The sequence below is a fragment of the Paroedura picta genome, chromosome 3, assembly GCF_049243985.1.
Source record: "Paroedura picta isolate Pp20150507F chromosome 3, Ppicta_v3.0, whole genome shotgun sequence".
Lineage (NCBI taxonomy): Eukaryota > Metazoa > Chordata > Lepidosauria > Squamata > Gekkonidae > Paroedura > Paroedura picta.
The window spans coordinates 138,697,930-138,718,286 of NC_135371.1; the positions used below are offsets into that span (position 1 = coordinate 138,697,930).

Genomic DNA, 20,357 nt, shown 5'->3' on the forward strand with positions numbered 1-20,357 from the left:
GGAAGCTCCACAGTCTACGAGGACATGGGCCAGAAGTCACTGGTTTGGGGATAAGTACAACTTTCCCTGGATTAGCAAGTGCCAGATTCTAATGCGAGATTCGTCTCCATGGTCAGTGAGTCCCCCAAGCAGTCAGGCCTGCACTGACGGGGTCAGATATTTCCATCCAGCAAATGAGACTTCTTTTTCTCCAGACATTGACCGACATAGTGACCGCAGCCACCACAATATAGGCAGAGGATCATGGTCCGATGTCTGTCCTTCTCTTCTCTACTTAGATGTGGCTGTGTTACTCCCAGCTATGTGGGCTCAGCAAAGTCTTCAAACCAGAAACCCAGGAGGGATCTTATAAGGGAAGCCGGGACTGGCCGTCATTCCCTCGACTGGCCCCTCCCACTTGACTGGGTATATCTTTCTTCCTTGAGCCTCCTATTGATCTGAAGACATAATTGAGCCAATGTCAAGATCTTGTTTGCCTATTTTCATAATCTTTCCATGTAGTGCTTCCTTGACCACTTTGTATGATCCTGCCATGTAATGCTTGACCTGTTTTATGATTTTGACCTGTTCTATGCTTTTGCCAAGTGATGTTTCTTTTGATCTGTTTTTAAGTTGTTATAATGGAGTGGTGGTTTCCAACAGCTCTTTCTCTTGTTATATTGCTTGCAAATGTTTTATCATTTTAAGAAGGGCAGTATTTCGCGTGGTGAGAGGCCTCAGCTGGATATAATGCATAGTCAACCCTCCAAACCAGTCAATTTCTCCTGCAGGACAGATCTCTGTTGTCTGGAATTCAGCTGCAATACTGGAGTATCTTTAGGTTCCAACTCAAGATTGGCAACCCTAAGGTGACTTTGATACCACTCAACTTGCATGACTCCACTAGGGCTGGCTGCTTGCTGCTGTTCAACAGTAGCCAGTGTGGTATAGCAGTTCAGAGTTTCAAGGTGGTATAGCAGTTCAGAGATAAGAGAGCCAGAATGGTGTAGTGGTTAGAAACGACAGCTTCTAATCTGGCAAGCTGTGTTTCATTCTGCACTCTCCCACATGCAACCAGCTGGGTGACCTTGGGCTTGATACAGCATTGATAAAGCTGTTCTGACCAAGCAGTAATATCAGGGCTCTCAGCCTCACCTACCTCGTAGGGTGTTTGTTGTGGCAAGAGGAAAGGGAAGGGGGTTGTAAGCTGCTTTGAGATTCCTTCGGGTAAAGAAAAGCGGCATATAAAAACCAATTCGTCTTCTTCTGAGTTGAGTTTGGGAGACTCAAAGTTTAAGTCCCTATCTTGCTGTGGAAGCTCACTGGGTGATTTTCAACCACACAGTTTCAGCCTAATCTTACAACAACCAACAGGTGAAGACCCATCAGCTGTAATGCAAGCTAATTTATCTTACAGGGCTGTTGTGCGGATAAAAAGGAGAATAATATAAGCTGCTTTGGTCTGCACTGTGAAGAAAGGTACAATATAAATAAATAATAAATATAGCTGAGAATGGTAGGCAGATAAAAGCTAGGCGTCATCAGCATATTGGTGACACCAGCCTGAAACTCCATATCAACTGGGTAAGGAGATGCATGTAGATGTTACATAAGGGAGAGAACAGCTCTGAGGCACCCCACATATCAAGGTAGGTCACTGGGAGGCTCTCTCCCCTAGCATCACCCTCTGTCCTTGACCTTAGAGAAAGGATTGCAGCTATTTAAAGGCCACACTTTAAATGCTCAAGACAGAGTGGCAGATAAAAGTAGATTGGCTGTTAAGTGAAAAGACTGTCCATTCTAGGTTAGGGAATTTAAAGAAATTTGGTGGGTAGAGCATGGGGATGGTAGGGTTTGAGGAAGGGAGAGACCTCAGAAGGCTATAAAGCCACAGACTCCACCCTCCAAAGCATCCACTTCTGCCAGGTAACTAAGGTTGCCAGTCTCCAAGTGGGGGCTGGAGATCACCTGGAGTTACAACTGCTCTACAGAAGACAGGGTTCAGTTGGCTGTTTTGGAGGGTAGACTCTATGGCATTAGACTGCTGAAGTAGTTTTCCTCTCCAAAACTCACCCTGCCAAGGCTCCACTTCCAAATTTCCAGGAATTGTCCAACTTGGAGCCGATTACTGTTGTTGGCTTAGTTCTCCGGGATCAGAAGGGAAACAAAGGTTAAATGCAGTACAAACATATGTTCATCTGAATGTGACATGTGTATGAATCTAAAAACTTAATAACCTGGATGGGGCATTCAGGCAAATGGTTATTTTAAGCTTTAAGTAGTGTGTTTTTAAGGTCTATTTTTATGTCTATCTTTATGATGGTCTGTGTTGGATTTTAATCTATATATTCTCACGTTTTGTCATTTTTATTTTGTAAGCTGTGTTAGGCAGAGTCTGGGATTGGTGTCATAACAAATACCAAACACAAAAGCTTACCTGCTGTTCAAAAAGAAGGGTATTTAATGCCTGCCGGCATGGAAGAATCATCATTGGAAATCCAACTGCTACAGACATCATGAACCCCACACGTATCATCTCTGTCACTGGATTGGATGGGAAGTTCATGAGTACATTCCCAGCAATTTCTTCAGTGTGGCTCACGTAGCCAAAGAACCCCACCTGTTCCAAGTAGTGTACAGGAATTACTTACAGCGCTTGCATACATCCATTCATTCAACAGAAAGGGTAGAAGCCAGGGTATCCCTTGGGCCTGCCTTCAAGACAATGGAGAAACTATCTTTTCCTCCACTCATCATCCTTAATTTATCACATTCCTCTTATTTCCCACCCCCCCAACACTTCTAAAACTGATTATAATGAATCCTTTATACTCTGCTCGTAAGGCAACCATCTGGAATTCCACATAACTGTTGCTGCATTTCCCCATGTGTTTCCAAATTCCAATGTATCCTTACTGAGATTAGATGACCAAAGCAGCATGCGTATTTTAAAGAGCAGATGCACAATGGACTTATGATTGAGCAAAACAAATGCTCCAGTGTGATAGAAAGAAGTGGGATGACATCAAGCCCCTTCCACAACACTTGGCTAAAACCAACAGGCAAAATTGTAGAGTTGCTTTGTGTAAGGAGAAATTTTTGCAGTAAATTTGAATTTGTTCTCCAGCTTCCTACGTGGCAAAATGGGAACTTTTCCCTATAAAAGTCAAGACACATTTTTATCTCCATGGGTAAAAGGAAACTGAACAGTTAGTGTGTTGTCTGGCATGATCTCAGACTGCCTGGAATGCAACTACAACTGGCGAGATAATAAGTGAGCCTAAAAACATCTCCCTTAAATAAAATAGTCCCTACAATCTACTCTCAAAAAGGAACTCTTTTCAGTTTGTTCTCTACATTTCAATTTATTCTGCTTAGACCATTTCTGCACTGGGAACTACACCGCCCCAGCTCCCATGCGGGAGTACAAATCCGAGGCGGACAAGGTGCACTGGGCCAAATGATCCCCCATGCGGGAGCAGGAGGTGGCGGGGCAACCTGCCCCAGCTCAAACTCCAGTCTGAAGATTGGTGCGAAGCCTCTGGTGTGGAAATGGTCTTAGTGATGTTTTCATAAAATATGGGATCTTTTAGGTCTTCCTAGTTGCAACAGGCTTACAAGAAATATTTCAGCCCACACCACAAAAGTCTGCATGGATTAAAACTAATGTTCCTTGCCCCCCACCTTCAAGCAGTTAATGATGTTTATTAACAGACTGAGACCACTCAGGAGAGAACTTATTACAGCACAAAGATGTTGTCACTTAGAAGACCTAACAAGATGCTAACACATTCTCAGCTACATTTCAGATCAGTGCCTGGGAGCTGCACTTCACAAGTTTTGCCCCGTGTCTCTCCAGAGCCTTGTATTCACTGCCAATTTCATCAGCAGCAAAAGATACATCAGGATATGGAGAGGGCTTGCAGGCTGTGTCTCTATTTAGCCAATTGCTCAGATGAAGTACAGGGGGAAATTAAAGCTCCCATAACCCTCTTCTTATTCTAACCCTTCTGAATGGAATTTATTCTTTTGGTTTCTATGCCTGTCTTTCCAAGGAATGTACACTGCATAGGTCTGAAAGTGTTATCACCATAGCTGTTGCTCTACAGCTCCAAAACTTACCCAAAAAGTATCTATTTGGGGGAAGGAGGGAATGACCAAGTCAAGGAAGGACTCAAGAAGGGATCTCACCATAATGTAAAAAGTGGTGACCACATTTAGCGATGAGGCAAATATGGAACTCATGATATTAACAGATGGTTCATCCAGGCTATCGTAGGTTGGCAAGACCTGGCTGCAGAAAAGCAGGGAAACATTAACTCATGTCAGAAAATTCTTGTCAACAAAAGAGAGGCCCATTTGCTATGGGCTAGCAAAAGGTAATGGCAGTCATCTTCCCCGTATCGAGCTCAGACACTCAATGGCGGTTTATGTTGTTAATGCAAATTCAAGTGTAGCACAAATATCATTGCTCTCCCTCTCCCCATCACTGCCACGCGTGCAATGTAAATATTGCATTTTTAAAAATGTTGCAACATGAATGTCCATTTGTTTGCCTGAAACACCAGTGGCAGACCTCCAGAGAGCACACTGGAGATTATTGTTCTTGGAGCACCACAAGTTGATAATTAAAGCAATGTCATGTTTACAGAATAACAGGTGGGAAGAGAGCTAAAGCATCATGTTGCCGTAGAGAAAAGTTAAACAACCAATTCTAAACACTGTGCCTGTCATATTTCAGCGTGTGTGCTTAAGTCCAAGCTTACAGAAAACTCAGAGAGCCAATTACACAGGGCCTGGGTGCACTTCTCCTAACATCAGATAGATATATTATTACAGCAACCAGAAGCTGCCTGGACCTAATTTGACCAGTCCTCCCAAAGAAACACACAAAGAGATACTTTTGAGGGAGTAGAGAGGAAAGTGCAAAGCAAGGAGGACCATCCCAGTGCTACTGGGCAGAAAGCCAACTTGAAGCACATCCAAAAGAAGGTAAGCAATAGAAGGTAAACAAGAAGGGGAGTGGGGGGGGGGGATTCAGCTACTGAAGATCATGATCATGTTAGTTGACAAAGGGCATTTGTGCAGCATAGTGGGGGTTAGCCATCTATGGAGACCACAGCTGGCATGCTTTCTCAGACTCACTGAAGATTTCAACTTCATCCCATACTTGTTTATTTAAAATATTCCTAACGCTTGCGAGGACCTAAAGTGGGCAAACAGATTAAAATCAAACCGTTTAAAACTGTCACCAAAACGTTTGTAAACAACAGCCATAAGAGACTTCTACCTCTTAAAAACTCAGTAGACTAAAGAAGCCCTCAAGAGACCCCCCAAGGATCATTTTGAAAGTTCTGTTTTATGGCCCTTGTGAAATGGCAGTAGAGCTGGAGCCTCCCTACTTCCTTCCACAGGGCAGGAGCAACTGAAGAGAAGCTTGCAGGCAGACAGACATGGAATGCAGGCTCAAATGTAAATGCTGGAATTCAGAAATGACCACTATGGACATATGCTTGTATGCATCTCACAAAAAACAGTCTGATGAGATAGTGGTCCCCAACCACCAGGCCGCGGCGAAGGCCCTGGCACTGGGTCGCGGCTCCCTCTCCCCGCCCCCAGCGGCCCGGCAAGCTTCTTACTGTGGGGGGGGGGGAGGGAAGCAGGGCCGTGCACGCACACATGCACCATACGCGTCTGAAAACGTGGAAGTGCCACGCATGTGCGTTTTCAGCCGCGCATACATGGCCTGTGCGGCCAGGCAATTGCCCCCCCTGCTGCCGTCGGTCTGCAGCCTGTAAAAGTTTGCGGACCACTGATTTAGGGCATAAATCTACCCTTAGATAGGTTCCCATACCATGATATGAGAAACCTTCCATAGGAAAAGGGTCCTTAGCCTTTTTATTCTCAACTAGGGGCAAAGCCCGTTGTCTCCAAGAATACAACGGGCGCTAGAGCTTGGCAGTGGGAAGAGGAAGGGGAGGAGTTGTCCAGTCTGTAAGGGCATGGGGTTGAATGTGTGTGTTGTGTGGGAGGTTGTGGTGGCATGGTGGCAAATGAGGGCATGGGTGTGGAGATATGGGTGTCAAGAACCTGTGGTGTGGAATGTTGGTTTTTATCTCCCACTTTTCACTACCCAACTGAGTCTCAAAGCAGCTTACAATCGCCTTCCTTTCCTCTCTTCATAACAGACGCCCTGTGAGGTAAGTGGGGTTGAAAGAGCCCTAACAGAACTGCTCTTTGAGAACAGCTCTAATAGGCCTGTGACTAGCTCAAGGTCACCCAGCTGGCTTCATCTGGAGGAGCAAAGAATCCAACCCAGCTCTCCAGATTAGCCGCTGCTGCTCTTAATCACTACATCAAGCTGGCTCTCCATATATTTGGCCATCTGTAAAAAAAAAAAGGGGGGGTTGCTATTGCCACTATGCACTGCTCTGTGAGCATTCCAAGGACATCTGGCCAACTGGAAAAAGAATATCAACCCTTATTACATGCCTGGCTAAATGGACTTCAGGTCTGATACACCAACCCAATTCTTATATCCTAAAGAGAAGGGAACCAGGAGGCAGCAGGATCGTATTCCTTAGCACCTCTACTCCACATAAACAGGCCCTGAGTCAAATTGACTTTCCATCCATAGATGTATGAAGTCCCCATGCCAGGCCTGCCAGTCAAGATTCCAATACACACACAACATGTGCACAGGTATTATTTTTAAACTCAAGTGCCCATGCTGAAGGCCAAGACAAGATTAGGCCGTGCAGGGCACAGAAGTCTTTGTTTGACAAACATTTTGCATGCTACAGGCTGAGGGCTCTTCACTTCACTTGCAATCACATAAACGCAGCTCCTCGGGGTAGACTGAAGATAGATCTTTAGAACACATGCCCTTTGCAGTTATCTCTCTATTCCCAAGATGAGCAGAAACAGAGAAAGAGTGAAAACAAGCAGCTTCAGTGCTTGCTATAGAGCTTCTTGTTGATGAACAGAGAGGTTTTTCTTTTAACAGATTTTCATCATCACATGGGGCCTTCCCTACCAGTTCTCCTCCTACATCCTCCCTTTTAAGGGGAATCAGCAAGCAATGACTCAGCATAGGATATTTATTGTTCGTTTTAGTAATTTTTACTGTATTTTACTGTATTTATGTGTTTTATTAGTTCGGTCTACGATGTTGCATGCCACTCCAAGATGATGGGTTCAAAGGGGGCAGCCTATAAATCTAAATAATAAACAAATAAAAACCTGCCGCTTTGTACAGAAAACAGAGAGAGTCTGCAGTATTATTCTTAAGAGTCATCAGGTACAGAAGGAAATACCACCTAGAGAAAGCACCAAATCCTGCAAATCAGAGAGCTCTCAGGGTTACGATATTGCATTACAGTTAGATCAGCAAGAGTCTCATTTAATCTATTGCAGTCTGGCCACGTGGCTACAAACAGGGCTGCATCTCTCATATTCCAGAAGTCAAAGAAAGCAAAACAGGCCCTTAAAAATACCAACAGCCATAGCGGCACACAGAGTGACTTTTATTGCCAACAATGTTACAGCAACAGTCATAGTGCCAGGTCAGCAGGCTCACACAAGTTTCTCCTATGACACTCTTCAAAACACATTCCCCCTCAAAGGCTGTATCATCCTCATCCACATGATGCATTAACTTTTGAGAAGGGGAAACAATCCATAGGTAACCACGGAAGGCTGGAGCAGAGCTAATAGTCAACTTCTAGGCTTCCTGGCTCCTAGCCCCATGCAGGATGCTAGACCATATTGCATGCTGGGAAGCAAAGGTGTTTCCTCTTTGATTTTGGCAAAGGTGATAAGCCTCAACATGAGAAAGCATCAACTTCACAAGCAAAGTGCACTTGTATATTCAAGGTCAGGCAGAACTCATTGTATAGTATTTTTTTCACTTGCAGTGGAAAGGAATTCAGGTCTTACATTTGCCATAATTTTTGTCTAAGGCGATTGAGAGGTCACAGCTTGTCCACTCCAAGATTCGTTCACATATGACATCGTATGGGCCAAGAAATGTGTGTTATTCTTGCTCTTAGGGGGAAATTATAGGTTTTGAGTTTTTAGGTTTAGCTTGCCACAGATGGCATAGTGATCTATATTTAGACAGATATGTGAACATACTAAACCAGAACATATAATTTTCCTGTGATTCCCACTCCCAACAAATGAAGATTGGTTACTGAATGGCTACCACAAGAAAAAAAGGCAATTTTGGATTTTAAAAAAGCCTGCTGTAGTAACTAGGTACAGCTCTAAAAGAAAGAATCTACCCTTCTGTTACCAATTTTAATGGAGACACTTCAAACTGAGCAAGCCATGTTTTAGCTGGGAGACACAATACGCGGGAGACAAGAGCCCAGCTGTGGCAACCTCACATGAAACAACCGTCCACCTCAGGTCCACCACTGAATACATGCCTCTGTTTTCAGAAGGGGTTCCTTTTCAGACCAGTCATGAATCACAGGCTGATGAAACCAGCATGATGGACAGTGGGTCTGCCTAGTAGTGCAACCGCTTCCTGCCACAATTACAAATCCTGCATCTAAACAACATGTATGTTTTGCAATAATCTTCCTGCACCACCATAAAAAACCACCCAAAATAAATTGTGCTTATATGCAGCACTTCTTCTTATGATTGATTCTTACTGACAGATTTGGAGTGGGATGGGATTGAGATATATAGAGGAAAGAATAGGATGGCAGAAGGAAGGAAGGCCATAAAATGACAGGCAAGAGGAAAAGAAAAAAACTTCCCTAGGGAAGAATAGATGGCTAGGCTTATGGTACAGAAATTCCATTAACAACTGAGACTACTGAGGCCCCAGTACCTTCAGATGTCAGTAACTAATGTTGCCACCATAAAACCCAGAGTTTTAAAAACTTGTTTTGAAAAAAAAGTAAGAAAGCTTTTCTTTGAGAAATGCATAAACAGAATATAACCCAGGAAGGCAACTGGTATCCTATAATGTTGCTGTGCTTCATGAAGATGCTCATGTAAACACTTTCTGGCAAGCTTTGGTAGCCTACTGTGGTATAATTATGTCTGTTTAAGTTCTTGTTACCTAAAGAACTGAGGTCAATACCATCCTTAGCGACAGACACTAAAGCCAATGGAAAATTACACTTGGGATGTATTTGCTTCCTACGAACAAGACGCTTCCTAAGTACAATGACTCCAAAGTGAAATATAACTCCCTCTCCCAGCTAGGTAACAAAAGGGTCACAACCCAGTCAGATGCTGTACCTCAGTGGGCTGTAAAATATTTTGATTAAAATAAAGACGAAAGAACCAGATGGTATCTATCCCACACAGGGCACCCTGACCCTTTGCCCTTAAAAAAACCTTGTTCCACCCCACAATCTCTACGTAGATAGAGTTGCTTGTACTTACGACTGACAGGCAAAAGACATGCCAAAGATAGGAATGCAGCGAAAAATGCCCTCCCAGCGTGTGTAACTGACCCGCTGCAGCCACTGCCCACCAAACAGGCCATGTCTGAAAGAACTGACTACAATCTGCAGCCAAAGAAAAGAAAAGAGAGGTTACTAGTTAGACAACAGAAATGCCAAAAAAAAAAATCCTAAACACCAAAACATAGTCTGGCAGAGCCAGGTTACAACAGCTTTACTATGGCTGTGAATATGATCAAGGGTGCAGCAATTCCACCAGGGAAACTATGAAGCTCTGAACGGCTTCAATAAGACTGCAGTGCGCCATGTCCCTTCAGACTTCCTCCCCACACAAGGAGAATGGAAAAGCAAGTGCCCATGAGATCTACACATAGTGCAGCAAACCACATCAGGAGGATGTGAAGGGATGATACATACCATCCACTGAGTTTGTTAAGTGGATGATTTGTATGTCACTCAAATTTCTTCATTTGACATCCTATACTTACCCATACCCAGTACAAACTATTTGTCCTTACTTTTAAACCTCTAATCTCACTCCATTCTATTTTAGCTCCTTTTCCCTGCTATACTTCCCTATGCTCCTCAAACTCAGCTCTGGAAAGCTCTTGCCTTCTAAAATAGTCCCACCCTAGCTGCCTCTTATGTGTAGAACTCCATCCCTGAAGATGTATGGGGTGCCATCTTTCTCTTCTTTCATACGCTTCCTCAAAACCCAGGGGCTTTCCGCACTCCTTCAAAATCGCACAATGGTTGCCAATTGAAAACGCTACAGTTTTGCCATTATGCACAACGTCGTTGACAATCTGCCACACACCTGAAACCGATCCGCAAAAAGCGCTTCGTTGTAGCGCTTTCAGGGAAATCCCCAAAAGTGGATTCCCCCCCCCCGGAAAGCGCTACACTCCTGCAACCAATCTGCAACACTAGCGGAAAAGTTCAGTGTGTTACCATTGTTGCAGTTTCTGCAAAGTCCCTCCCCCTGGTTCTCTCCTCTGATATTCCGGCGAAGCGATCGCCATTTTTTTTTCTCCTAGCGAGCAGAGATCAACGCACTGGCGAGCCTCCGTTTAGAGGCTTCCCCGGCTTCAGTCCCTCCCCAGAGCTGTTTAGTCACTAAGCACAAACAACAGAGAAGCCCGTTTGCTGATGTATTTTCCCTTTATTTTTCACACTGTTTTCGGCCGAAAATCGCGCCCGTGAGGGGGGGGATTTTTTTTTTCACTCGGGGGGAGCGTGGCAACGATGAAACGGCAGCTCAAACACACCTGCCAGCTGGATGGGTCTCTCCATTGCAACGAATCAACGCATATTCGTTGCAACGGGTGTGTGTGTGTTTTTTTTAAACCTTTCTTAAAGGGAAAGGGGCTGTTTGGGAGCATGCTAACGGCCGCCTATTGGCTGCTTGACGGCCAGGGGCGGGACGAGCTTGGCAATAGCGCTTCCTTTCTAGCGATTTTTGCCGAGACCGGAAGCCTGTGGGAAACGATAGAAACGCAACTGGATTCCACTACAAAGGCAGGTATGCATAACGACGAATTCCACTATTTAAAATGGCGATTTTTCGTTCAGCAAACAATTTGCTACAAGGATCCCGGTGCGGAAAGCCCCCAAATGTTCTTCTTAAGACTTTTGACAGGCTTGAGGCCTCAGAGAATTTGTACAGTGGCACTGCTGTTGTACTAGGCTTACTCCAAGCTAGTATCACTCTCATTACTAGTGTAATTCACTCCCTTCCTGACTGAAGCAGCAGTCTAGTAGGGTTTCCACATTCCTGTCCTGAGCGAACCTTCCCCACAAAAAAAACAACAGTCGGGGTACTCCAAGTCCTTCTTTTTCACAAGTTAAGTGGATAAAATTGGTATCTAAGTAGCACCACATGGGATTCTGGCCTTTATAAAAACATGTATAATGTCCAGATCATGCAAGGTAATAGTTCCACTTTCGTCTCCTCGGGTTAGGCCTCACTTTGACTATTGAGTTAAGTGTTGGGAACTACAACTGAAAAAGGATGTAGACAAACTGGAGCACACCCAGAGGAGGGCAACTAAAATGGTGAGGGTTTAGAGGCCAAGATGTATGAGGAAAGGTTGGGAGGACTTGGTCTGTTTAGCCTGGAGGGAAAACTAAGAGGTGATACGATAGCCATCTTCAAGTACTTGAAAGGCTGTCATATAGAGGATGGGGCAGAATTGTTTTCTGTTGACCTGGAGGGTTGAACCAGAACTAATGGGTTGAAATTAATTCAAAATCATTTCCGGCTAAACATCTGGAAGCAATTCCTCAGTGGAACAGGCTTCCTTGGGAGTGGTAGGTTCTCCTTCATTGGAAGTTTTTAAGCAGAGGCTAGATAGCATCTGACAGAAATGCTGATTCTATGAACTTAAGTAGATTGTGAGTGGGTGGGCAGAAGGAACTATGTCGGTGCTTTGCTCTTGGGGCCCTTTCTTGCATGCCCAGGGAAATGCCAATTGCCACTTTGGGGCCAAGAGGTGACTTTCTTCCAGGCCATACTGGCCAGGGATTCTGTTTTTTGGGGGGAGAGGGGCATCATCTGGACATGGAATTGAGATCAGACTTATGTCAACAAAATACAAACGTGCTTTTGAACAATAGGTTTTTCCTTAAATCTTGCAAAGGGGAGAGAAATTGGGTGCCCAATTAAGTATGGATGAAATTTTAAAAGAAAAATGTGCCTTTCCACTTTTTTCTTTTAAAATTTCATCCAAGTTATAGCATAGAACTCTTTACTTTCTTTTTTCCCTTCTAATCCTTGTACAGTATCTAACTGCAAATAACTCAAGGTATAAGTAATTGTACTTGCTCTTATCTCAGCCTCCCCAATCTCAGTTGTGCTCCTTTTGAGACTGTTGGCTCTTTGAGGGCAAGGACCTATCTAGTTTTTGTTTATTAAACTTAGGAAAGTGTTGTGTGCCCAGACAAAACAGAAGAGATCATGAACATTTACATTTGTCTGCATGATCCTTTCCAGCTTTGGCATAGGGCACCTAGCCTGGCCCATTCCATTCTACAAGGGCCTTCCCTGCTGCTTCTAGACCACTGCATTTTTTAATCAACCAGATGGAGACATTTATAAGGCAAATAGTGGGAGAGACAGGCTCACTTAACGTGACAAATGAAATTAGACAGAGCCTAAGACACAAGGCTGGGTTCTGGAGATCCTGATAAACTGGCTATGGGTCTGAGGGAGACCAGGCAAACCTTGACAGACATTTGACTGAATGCTCTGGGAGGGAACAAGAGGGAAGCAATCCAGGAAGTCTTGTGACAATTTGGGTGGCCCAAGAGTCCAGAGTATACTGTGGTATATAAATACACTGAATTATTGGAAGCTGGGGATGTGGCAGTCTCCCAGTAGTATTAAGTCACACAGCAATATTAAGTTGTGTGTGGGAGACACATTCTAGCGTCTGTGGCCACTTAGGATAGTAAGTTACTGGTAGTGAACCGCATAGTGCCAGTAACATTAAATAGAGTCTTTTCAAAGTGAAACCGGGAGCCTACAAGCTGCTGCCAACAGGCAGACCTGGCATCCATTTAAGTGTCCTCGGAGAGCCCACCCACTAGGAAAAGCTTGGACACCAGAGAACTGAATTTGCACTGAGGTTTTCTTTAGATGAATTAACCACTAACCGCTGAAGCAATGAAAGCCTTCCAGTCATTAATACTGACCACAAACATAAACACAGTGTAAAAGATCAGAGCCATGGCACTGAAGGACTGTATGGAAGCCATCATGTTCCTCTGGAGGCTCAGCGGAAGCACAATGCAGAGGGAGACAATAATCAGCAGGACTATCCGGAAGATGCCGTTCACCTGAAAATTGAATGCCAGGAAAAAGAGTTACTCTGTACAAACTTAGAAAAAGCCTCAGGGAATGTAGAGGGAAACAGTGAGCTTATCCCCCCCCCCCCCCGCTCCCCCTCCCTTCATGACACAGAGTTTAAAAGGTCATCTTGCCTTCCGATGAAAGCAAATTAAAAGAGAGGTTTAGGAATATAAGCCAAGTTGCTTTCAGCAGACCCTTCTGTGATTAGCTCAGATTGTCACTGGGTGCCACTGTTGCTCTGCGAAGCTTTTACAAATCCCGTTTTAAAGCAGAAGCTTGTTGGCTCTTTTAAATGGTAATCCAAACGGAACCTATTTGAATATCTTTTATGCACTTCCAACAAATAAAACTAACCTTGCTGCAGAAAGGAAAATGAAGGAAGAGATGGAAGCCTTGGAAATTCTGACCCAGAAAATTAACCAGCAGCTTTCCCCCTGGTATTTATTATAGTGGGAGACTTGGAAATGCCTAGAAATATTTAATACCTAATTTGGCTTTGGTTATGACACATCTTTTTAACTTCTCAGCTCCTTAAGCAGAGCTTAACTACATCAGGCTGGAACAGATAAAAACCATGCCAAAACTCTAGTGAATGTCCTTTTAGCTTTCCTGGCCTGCCCCTCTCCCTATAGATTGTTCTCTGGTCCACTTCTCCACCGGGAATTAAGCTATTCCTGCACTGAACAGACAAGCAGCAGATATGGTATCAGCACTGCACTTTCTTAAACTGGTGTGCTGGGTTATTCACCCACTAGCTGTGTATTCCTTTTTGGAGTTTTGAAATTAACAGACAAACTAATAGATGCAAAGATTTACACTACAGCTGTTAAGCAATGCTTAGTACTCCAGCTCTGTAAAAGTCTTCCCTCAGAACTTCAATTATACAACTTGAACATCTCTGGCTTTCAGTTTTCCATCAACAGAAGGAAAATAATAGGCTGATTTTTATCTTGTCCAGCCTCACATCACCATCAGATAAACACGTTCTAAACATATTAAGAAGGCTCTCAGGAGACTGTGCTTGGGTGTTGGAAGAGGTGTGATGGGGTATACAAAGGTATGGTTGCCAAGTAAACAGAAAGACACAGACATAGGACACAGTATGCATTTGGAATTGACCCTTGGCCATGAAGATGGACATATATCTGGGACAAGGTTATCTATTTGCCTTGAGTCAGCCTATTCCAGAGCAAAGCATTCCATTTCTTCAGTGCTAAACGTTCAGAATCATAATGTGTCTTGTATACAAAACAACAACAGGAAAGGTAAAATGTTCTGATGAGGATAAGGTCAACAGAAGCAAGCTTACCTCAACTCCAAACAACCGGGCAAAAAAGTTTGATCCCAAGTCACCAATGACAACATAGAAAGCAATGCAGGTTCCAAGCATCAGTCCAATCATACTGCAAAAGTGCACAAAGAGGGAGGTCATTCCAGAGCAAAGAGTTCCCTTGGAACGCAGCCCTTATTACTACCCAGATATGTGATAACTGCTGCATTCAGGTGGGATCTGTACTCTGTAACATGTTGAACTGAGGAATCTCCTCTTTCAGATGCCCTAGGCAGCTTTCCAAATAATTTCTCATCACCTTACCAATAGGGCACTTTCAGAAGCAGCACTGGTTATGTATATTGGGTGCTGAAAATCAAATTTATCACTGCTAGGGAGACTGCGGCAGAGATTATGGCATCATATTTTTGTATGCATCAAATCACTGCCAGCAGTCAGTATGATACAAACAGACTCACCTGTGAATACTGAATAGTCCCAACATTACATATTATCCCACAGAACTGTAGAGAGACCACATACAGTCACAGAGAATAGATCACACAGCAGGACACAGTATCTGTTGCTACAGTTCCTCCCTCAGCTTTTCTAAGTCTGGAAACGAATGCTCTGGATTAGCTTTACATGGCAGCTGAAGCTCAAACTTTTCAATCTGTGTGCAACATTTTGGCCACACCAAAAAGAATGAAGGATCTGTACATCAGAACTGGAAACGATAGTGGTTCTTTAACTCTTCAACTAATACACTTATTCTGAGCAAGTATCTTAAAATGATTTTGGATTTTTTTCCCCTTTAAAAAAGTGTATATATATATATATATATATCAGTTGTACAATTGCTTTCAGGTCATGAAATTGTTTTATTAAATAGTTTCAAACCATCATAAGTTTGAGACTAGAGAAAGGGCCATGGGGGTATTTGCTTTACGAGGCTCTAATAAAAGGGACGTGAAGCACCATGCAGCAAGGAGAGTTTAAAGCCTTCAAGTGCAAGCATGTTAATTTAACTGCTTTCCCAAAGCCAAAGATGGAAGCTCTTCGTTGGGAATGTGCTTTAAAAGAGGCTATTATTCACTTATACATTTCTGGGGGGGGGGGGTAGAAACTAATAAGTGACTCTCACATTACCCAAGGGTATTCCATCAAAGGGAAGGGAGAGAGGGGAAACAACGAAAACTAACTTATTTAGTGGATGGGGGAGGGGGGGCTCCCTCCTCCCCTGCGGAAGGTGAACCACATTTTAATTAACAGATTACCCTGGGAACACAAATACCCTTCCCTTTCATGGCAACATAGACCACTTCCCAGTCTTGTTTCTGATCATATAACATCCCAGCTGCATTTATAGCAATTGCTTACATGGAAAAGTAATGGCAAGGAATCACTGAGAATATTTTAAGTCATCTCTCTCAAAGCAGTTTAGCAGCTAGAACAAGGAAGAAAGCCAGGATCACACAACTGGCCAAGGATCACAGTTTCAGTCAGAAAGAAATACTACATTTAGAGGAATTATAGGCCTTCAAACAACAAGAGCATCAGGCCTTTATCTCAAAGATGTTACTGTTAGCAATTTGCTAATGTTGTCCAGTGCCATCTTTGCTCTATAGAGAAGGAAGCAATCACTGATGGGATAAAAAGCAGCTACTGAATTATGCACAACTCTATCCACAGACTGAAGCAAGAAAGCTGAATTGTTCTTGCCTGTGTGAAAAACCAGATTGTATGTGGCTTGCTTAAAATTTTGTAATGGAATGGGCAGCAGGGGAGGGAATAAAACCTGATTACACAAATGTACCCAAGTGGACCCCCAGCACCTCCAACGTGATAGTACTGGGGCAGTGCATGGAGCCATTTGCCACAACCATCTTAATTTCTTTTTTTTTTGGGGGGGGGGGAAGCTAGAAGTGAAATATTAAAGGATGCTGCTAATTGCATAGGGTCCTGCCACAATAATATGGGGAAATAGAACGATCACCTGCAAGTCTAGAAAGTTCAGCATCATTACTAACTCCAAATTTCTTTTTGCACTTAGAAGTATTGCTGTGTTCTGTCCAAAGTTGTTGTTGTTATATCCTGCCCTTTCCTGGTCGCTCAGGGTAGGTAACTTCAAATCAAAACATTCCACAAAACAAAATTTATATCTATCTTCTATACTTATATTTCTCAATGTTAATTTCCTGGCCTCAATTGTAGGCCTGGCAGAACAGTTCCATTTTATAGGCCTTCCAGAATGTTTTAAAGTCTGAAAGGCCTTGATCCTCATTTGGTAGGGTGTTCCACAAGTCCAGTCTCACCTCTTTGGGGCAGGGACCCTGATAAAATTTGGTTCACTTGAGTTTAATGCTCTTTGGGGGATATAATGGAAAAGGCAGTTCTATAGATACAAGACTGTTTAGGGCTTTGAAATTTAAGAATTAGAACCTGGAATCTGATTTGGTCTCCAATCTGGAACCGGTAAAGCTGGTATAATGTGTGCTCTCCATTGGACCAACTGAAGATTCTGGAGCAGCTTCAAGGACAGTCTTGTCTAGAGTGAGTCACAGAAGTCTAGCTTGAAGGTGACTGTTGCATAGATCATGGTGGCTGGGTTGAGTTCAGACAGGTAAGCAGCCAGAATCCAGGCAGCCAGAATCCAGGCTCTTGACAGTGGTTGAAAGTGTTTATTGGACCCTGTCAAGAGCTAGGAGTTGCACTGCTTCCTTCTCAGTATGCCAATCCAGCCAAAGGACCTCCATCTTAGTTGGATTTAATTTCAGCCAACTCCGCTTGAGCCAGTTCACCACAGCCTCCAGATATCTGGTCAAGGAATCTGGGAGTATAGATGGCACAACCATTCTTCTGCTTAAATAAGCAGTGCAGTCAGAATCAGAAGCACACAGAGCTAGAAGAGAATACAAAGGGCCATCCAGTCCAATCCAGTAGACCTTCTCAGGGGAAGTCAATCCTACAGGTCTTCAGACCCGCTGAGCACTCATAGTTGGAGAGTAAAGGGTTCGGTACCTTCAATTTTGTAGCACAGGGACCTGAGTGCCATCATGCTCACCTTACAGATTGGAACAAGATGGGTAATATGGCAAGGTTCCCCAAGACACTGGCTGTGACTAAACAGAAACACAAAAGCAGACAGACCTCCACATCTTAAGGGTTCATATCTAAATAACATGTATTTAAAACTACAAGCAAATACGAAAGACTAGAATCTCAAAAAAAAGAAAAGTTTACCTGGTTTCAACCAGCATTTTCCCAGCTTTTCCATAGGCATGGAAGGCTAGTAAGAAGGAAGAGGGAGAGTCATGCACACATCACCACAATTATTCAAACATATGTTCAAGTATGAAACATTTAGAAATGAACAACAGTCACTAGAGGCAATTCAGAAGGCAGGACTCTGCCAGTTTTGTATTTCAAACTTGGTTTTCTCTCCCACTGCTGCCAAACCCCACTTTATTTTTTTTCCCTCTTGACATACCATTCACAAATCAGAAGCCACATTAAAACAAATTTGGGCAAAACATTCAAAGCAAGTTTCCCCCCTCCCACTAAAAGGCCAACAGCGCTAAGTAGGAGTAACACATGGCTACAATTAGAAGAAGAAAGTCAGTGTAGAAAAGCAAATATGCAAGCATAGGAGATTGTGTGGCAAAAAAGTTCCTTTAGAGCAAAATTTCAGTCAAGTTCCCATTTTTATTTCTTCCTTCCCTTTATAACTGAACCACTTTGGGTTGCTGATGGGAGGACTGAGACGGTGCCCAGAATGTTCAGTCACCCTGAGCATATCCATGATTCACAAGCCACACCAAAGGGATCTGACTAAGATTTCTCTTTCATTTCATACCCTGGTCACTGCTTGCAGCACAAAGTAATCGGCATCCTTGAAATCACTGCTTTTCTGAAAAGCTCAGCTTGTATTTTCAAAAGGCGTGTTAACATGGGGATAAGAGGAAAATTACCACCTCCACTTCTGAGACTGAACCTTTTTTAACTGGGCCTGTTACTAATGCCACATTCATGTGAAATGTTTACTGAGGCCAACTGGCTTTCAACCCTCAGTTTGCATAATGTTCATATTCTCTTGGTGAAATCCAAGTGCTAAAAACAGAACAGTCACCCTAGTGCAGGAATGTAACAAAACGAGAGAGGACCGTGTAAAGGGTACGTCCTTTCCCAAAGCAAGAGCCAAGGTTGATTTTTTTTTAAACCCCGATATTAAAACTGGAAATCTACTTTGAAGAAGGTAATTATAATAGTGGTAATAATTTGTGGGACTAGCCACGAAGATATCTTCTGTTAACTCAGTGGGGTTCAATGTTTAAAAATAAAGAGTATGGGAACAATGAGATCCTGACAAGAAAGCATGCCTGACCTCAAAGTCTACAGAGGTAGGCCATAAGGTCATCTTCGACTTTGATGCTCAGTGTGGATGAGCCTTGAAGAACTAGAAGCACTGAGTCTAGCCAGCAGAAATTTGAGTACATTATTCTCTCAGAGCCAATTCATATGTTATCTGAGGTAGGTGATATGGGTAACAATTGCTCATATGAGAAATGTGACCAGTACCACAACAAAGGATGTAGTTGAAGATGATTGACAGGGCTAATGCCATGAAACAGGATTTCTGGTTTCTTGTATGCCCCTTTTAATGGAAGTACCTCCTCCAGTATTACGCTACTACTTGTTAATAATTAGTTGTACATTTCGGTTAGCTATCTCAGTACCCCACTGGCTAGGAGGAGGAAGAGGAAGAATAAGTTCTTATATGCTGCATTTCTCTGACAGAAGGAGTCTCAAAGCAGCTTACATTTGCCTTCCCTTTCCTCTCTCCACAACATACATTTCTCCTATGTGGTTCCTAACTAATTAGTGCTCAAAGTAAGGTAAGTGCCTGAAAACAGAAAGAAAATTCTGTATGAAAGTAAGAAAACCTGTTTGGTGATAGGTAATTATTAGTAACCATTTAAGATGGTCCTTTGGTATATAATGTTCTTTACAGACCTCATTTCACTCATCCTCACAATGACTCATTAGAAAAAGATCATTACTCTCATCTTACAAATGAGACCTCTGAGACAGTGACTTGCCAAAGGCCATTTAATAAGCCTGTTGCAAAGCTGATGTTTAGTCAACTCAGGTCTTCCAAATTCAAGACCAATATTACATCTACTAAATCAAATGAACTTGCTAATGATTTTTTAAAGAACAATATTGGCAGAAGAGGATAGGACCCACAGTAATGGGTTTAAACTATGTGTAGAATGGTACTGGCTAGATATCTAGGGGGGGGGGAAATTTCACAGTCAGAGTAGGTCAGCAGTGGAATCAGCTGCCTAAGGAGGTGGTGAGCTCTCCCTCACTGGCAGTCTTCAAGCAGCAGCTTGACAGATACTTCTTCTGAGACTTGCTAGCTGAAAATAGCTGGAGGAAGGCTGTTGCAAGCCAGGGGATACAGATATTCAAGCAGGATAGGACCATGTCCAGTGCCACAGAGTCTACCCCCTTAAGCAGTCATTTCTCCAGGGAAACTGATCTCTGTAGTCTAGAGATGAACTGTAATTCCAGGGGACCCCCAGGTCCCACCTGGAGGCTGGCATCCCTAGCCAAGAGCCACAATACCTGGATCCAGTACAAGGACTATGCACAGCCTGCACAAGAATTCCTTTCTTCCCAGGTTTCCCCTTGCCCTCGCAGCCATATCTGACCCTGGGAGAATATATTCTCAGGTCTTGCTAGGATTGTCAACCTCCTGGTGGTGCCTGGAAATCTCCTAGTTACAGGTGATCTCCAAATCACACAGATCATTTCCCTTGAGGAG

General features: G+C 43.4%; 1 protein-coding gene across 2 annotated transcripts in view; it reads right to left on the bottom strand.

The window, feature by feature from the left end:
- The window catches only part of SLC38A10 (solute carrier family 38 member 10), a 90,143-nt gene that overhangs the window by 47,537 nt on the left and 22,249 nt on the right, over nt 1-20,357 (bottom strand). For both annotated transcript variants that reach the window (XM_077328249.1, XM_077328248.1), the window contains exons 3-8: nt 17,771-17,816; nt 14,567-14,660; nt 13,101-13,244; nt 9,388-9,512; nt 4,171-4,273; nt 2,417-2,599 (exon numbers count right to left, since the gene is read on the bottom strand). In XM_077328249.1, coding sequence (XP_077184364.1) covers nt 2,417-2,599; nt 4,171-4,273; nt 9,388-9,512; nt 13,101-13,244; nt 14,567-14,660; nt 17,771-17,816 — 695 coding nt within the window. The remainder of the gene's footprint in view (nt 1-2,416; nt 2,600-4,170; nt 4,274-9,387; nt 9,513-13,100; nt 13,245-14,566; nt 14,661-17,770; nt 17,817-20,357) is intronic.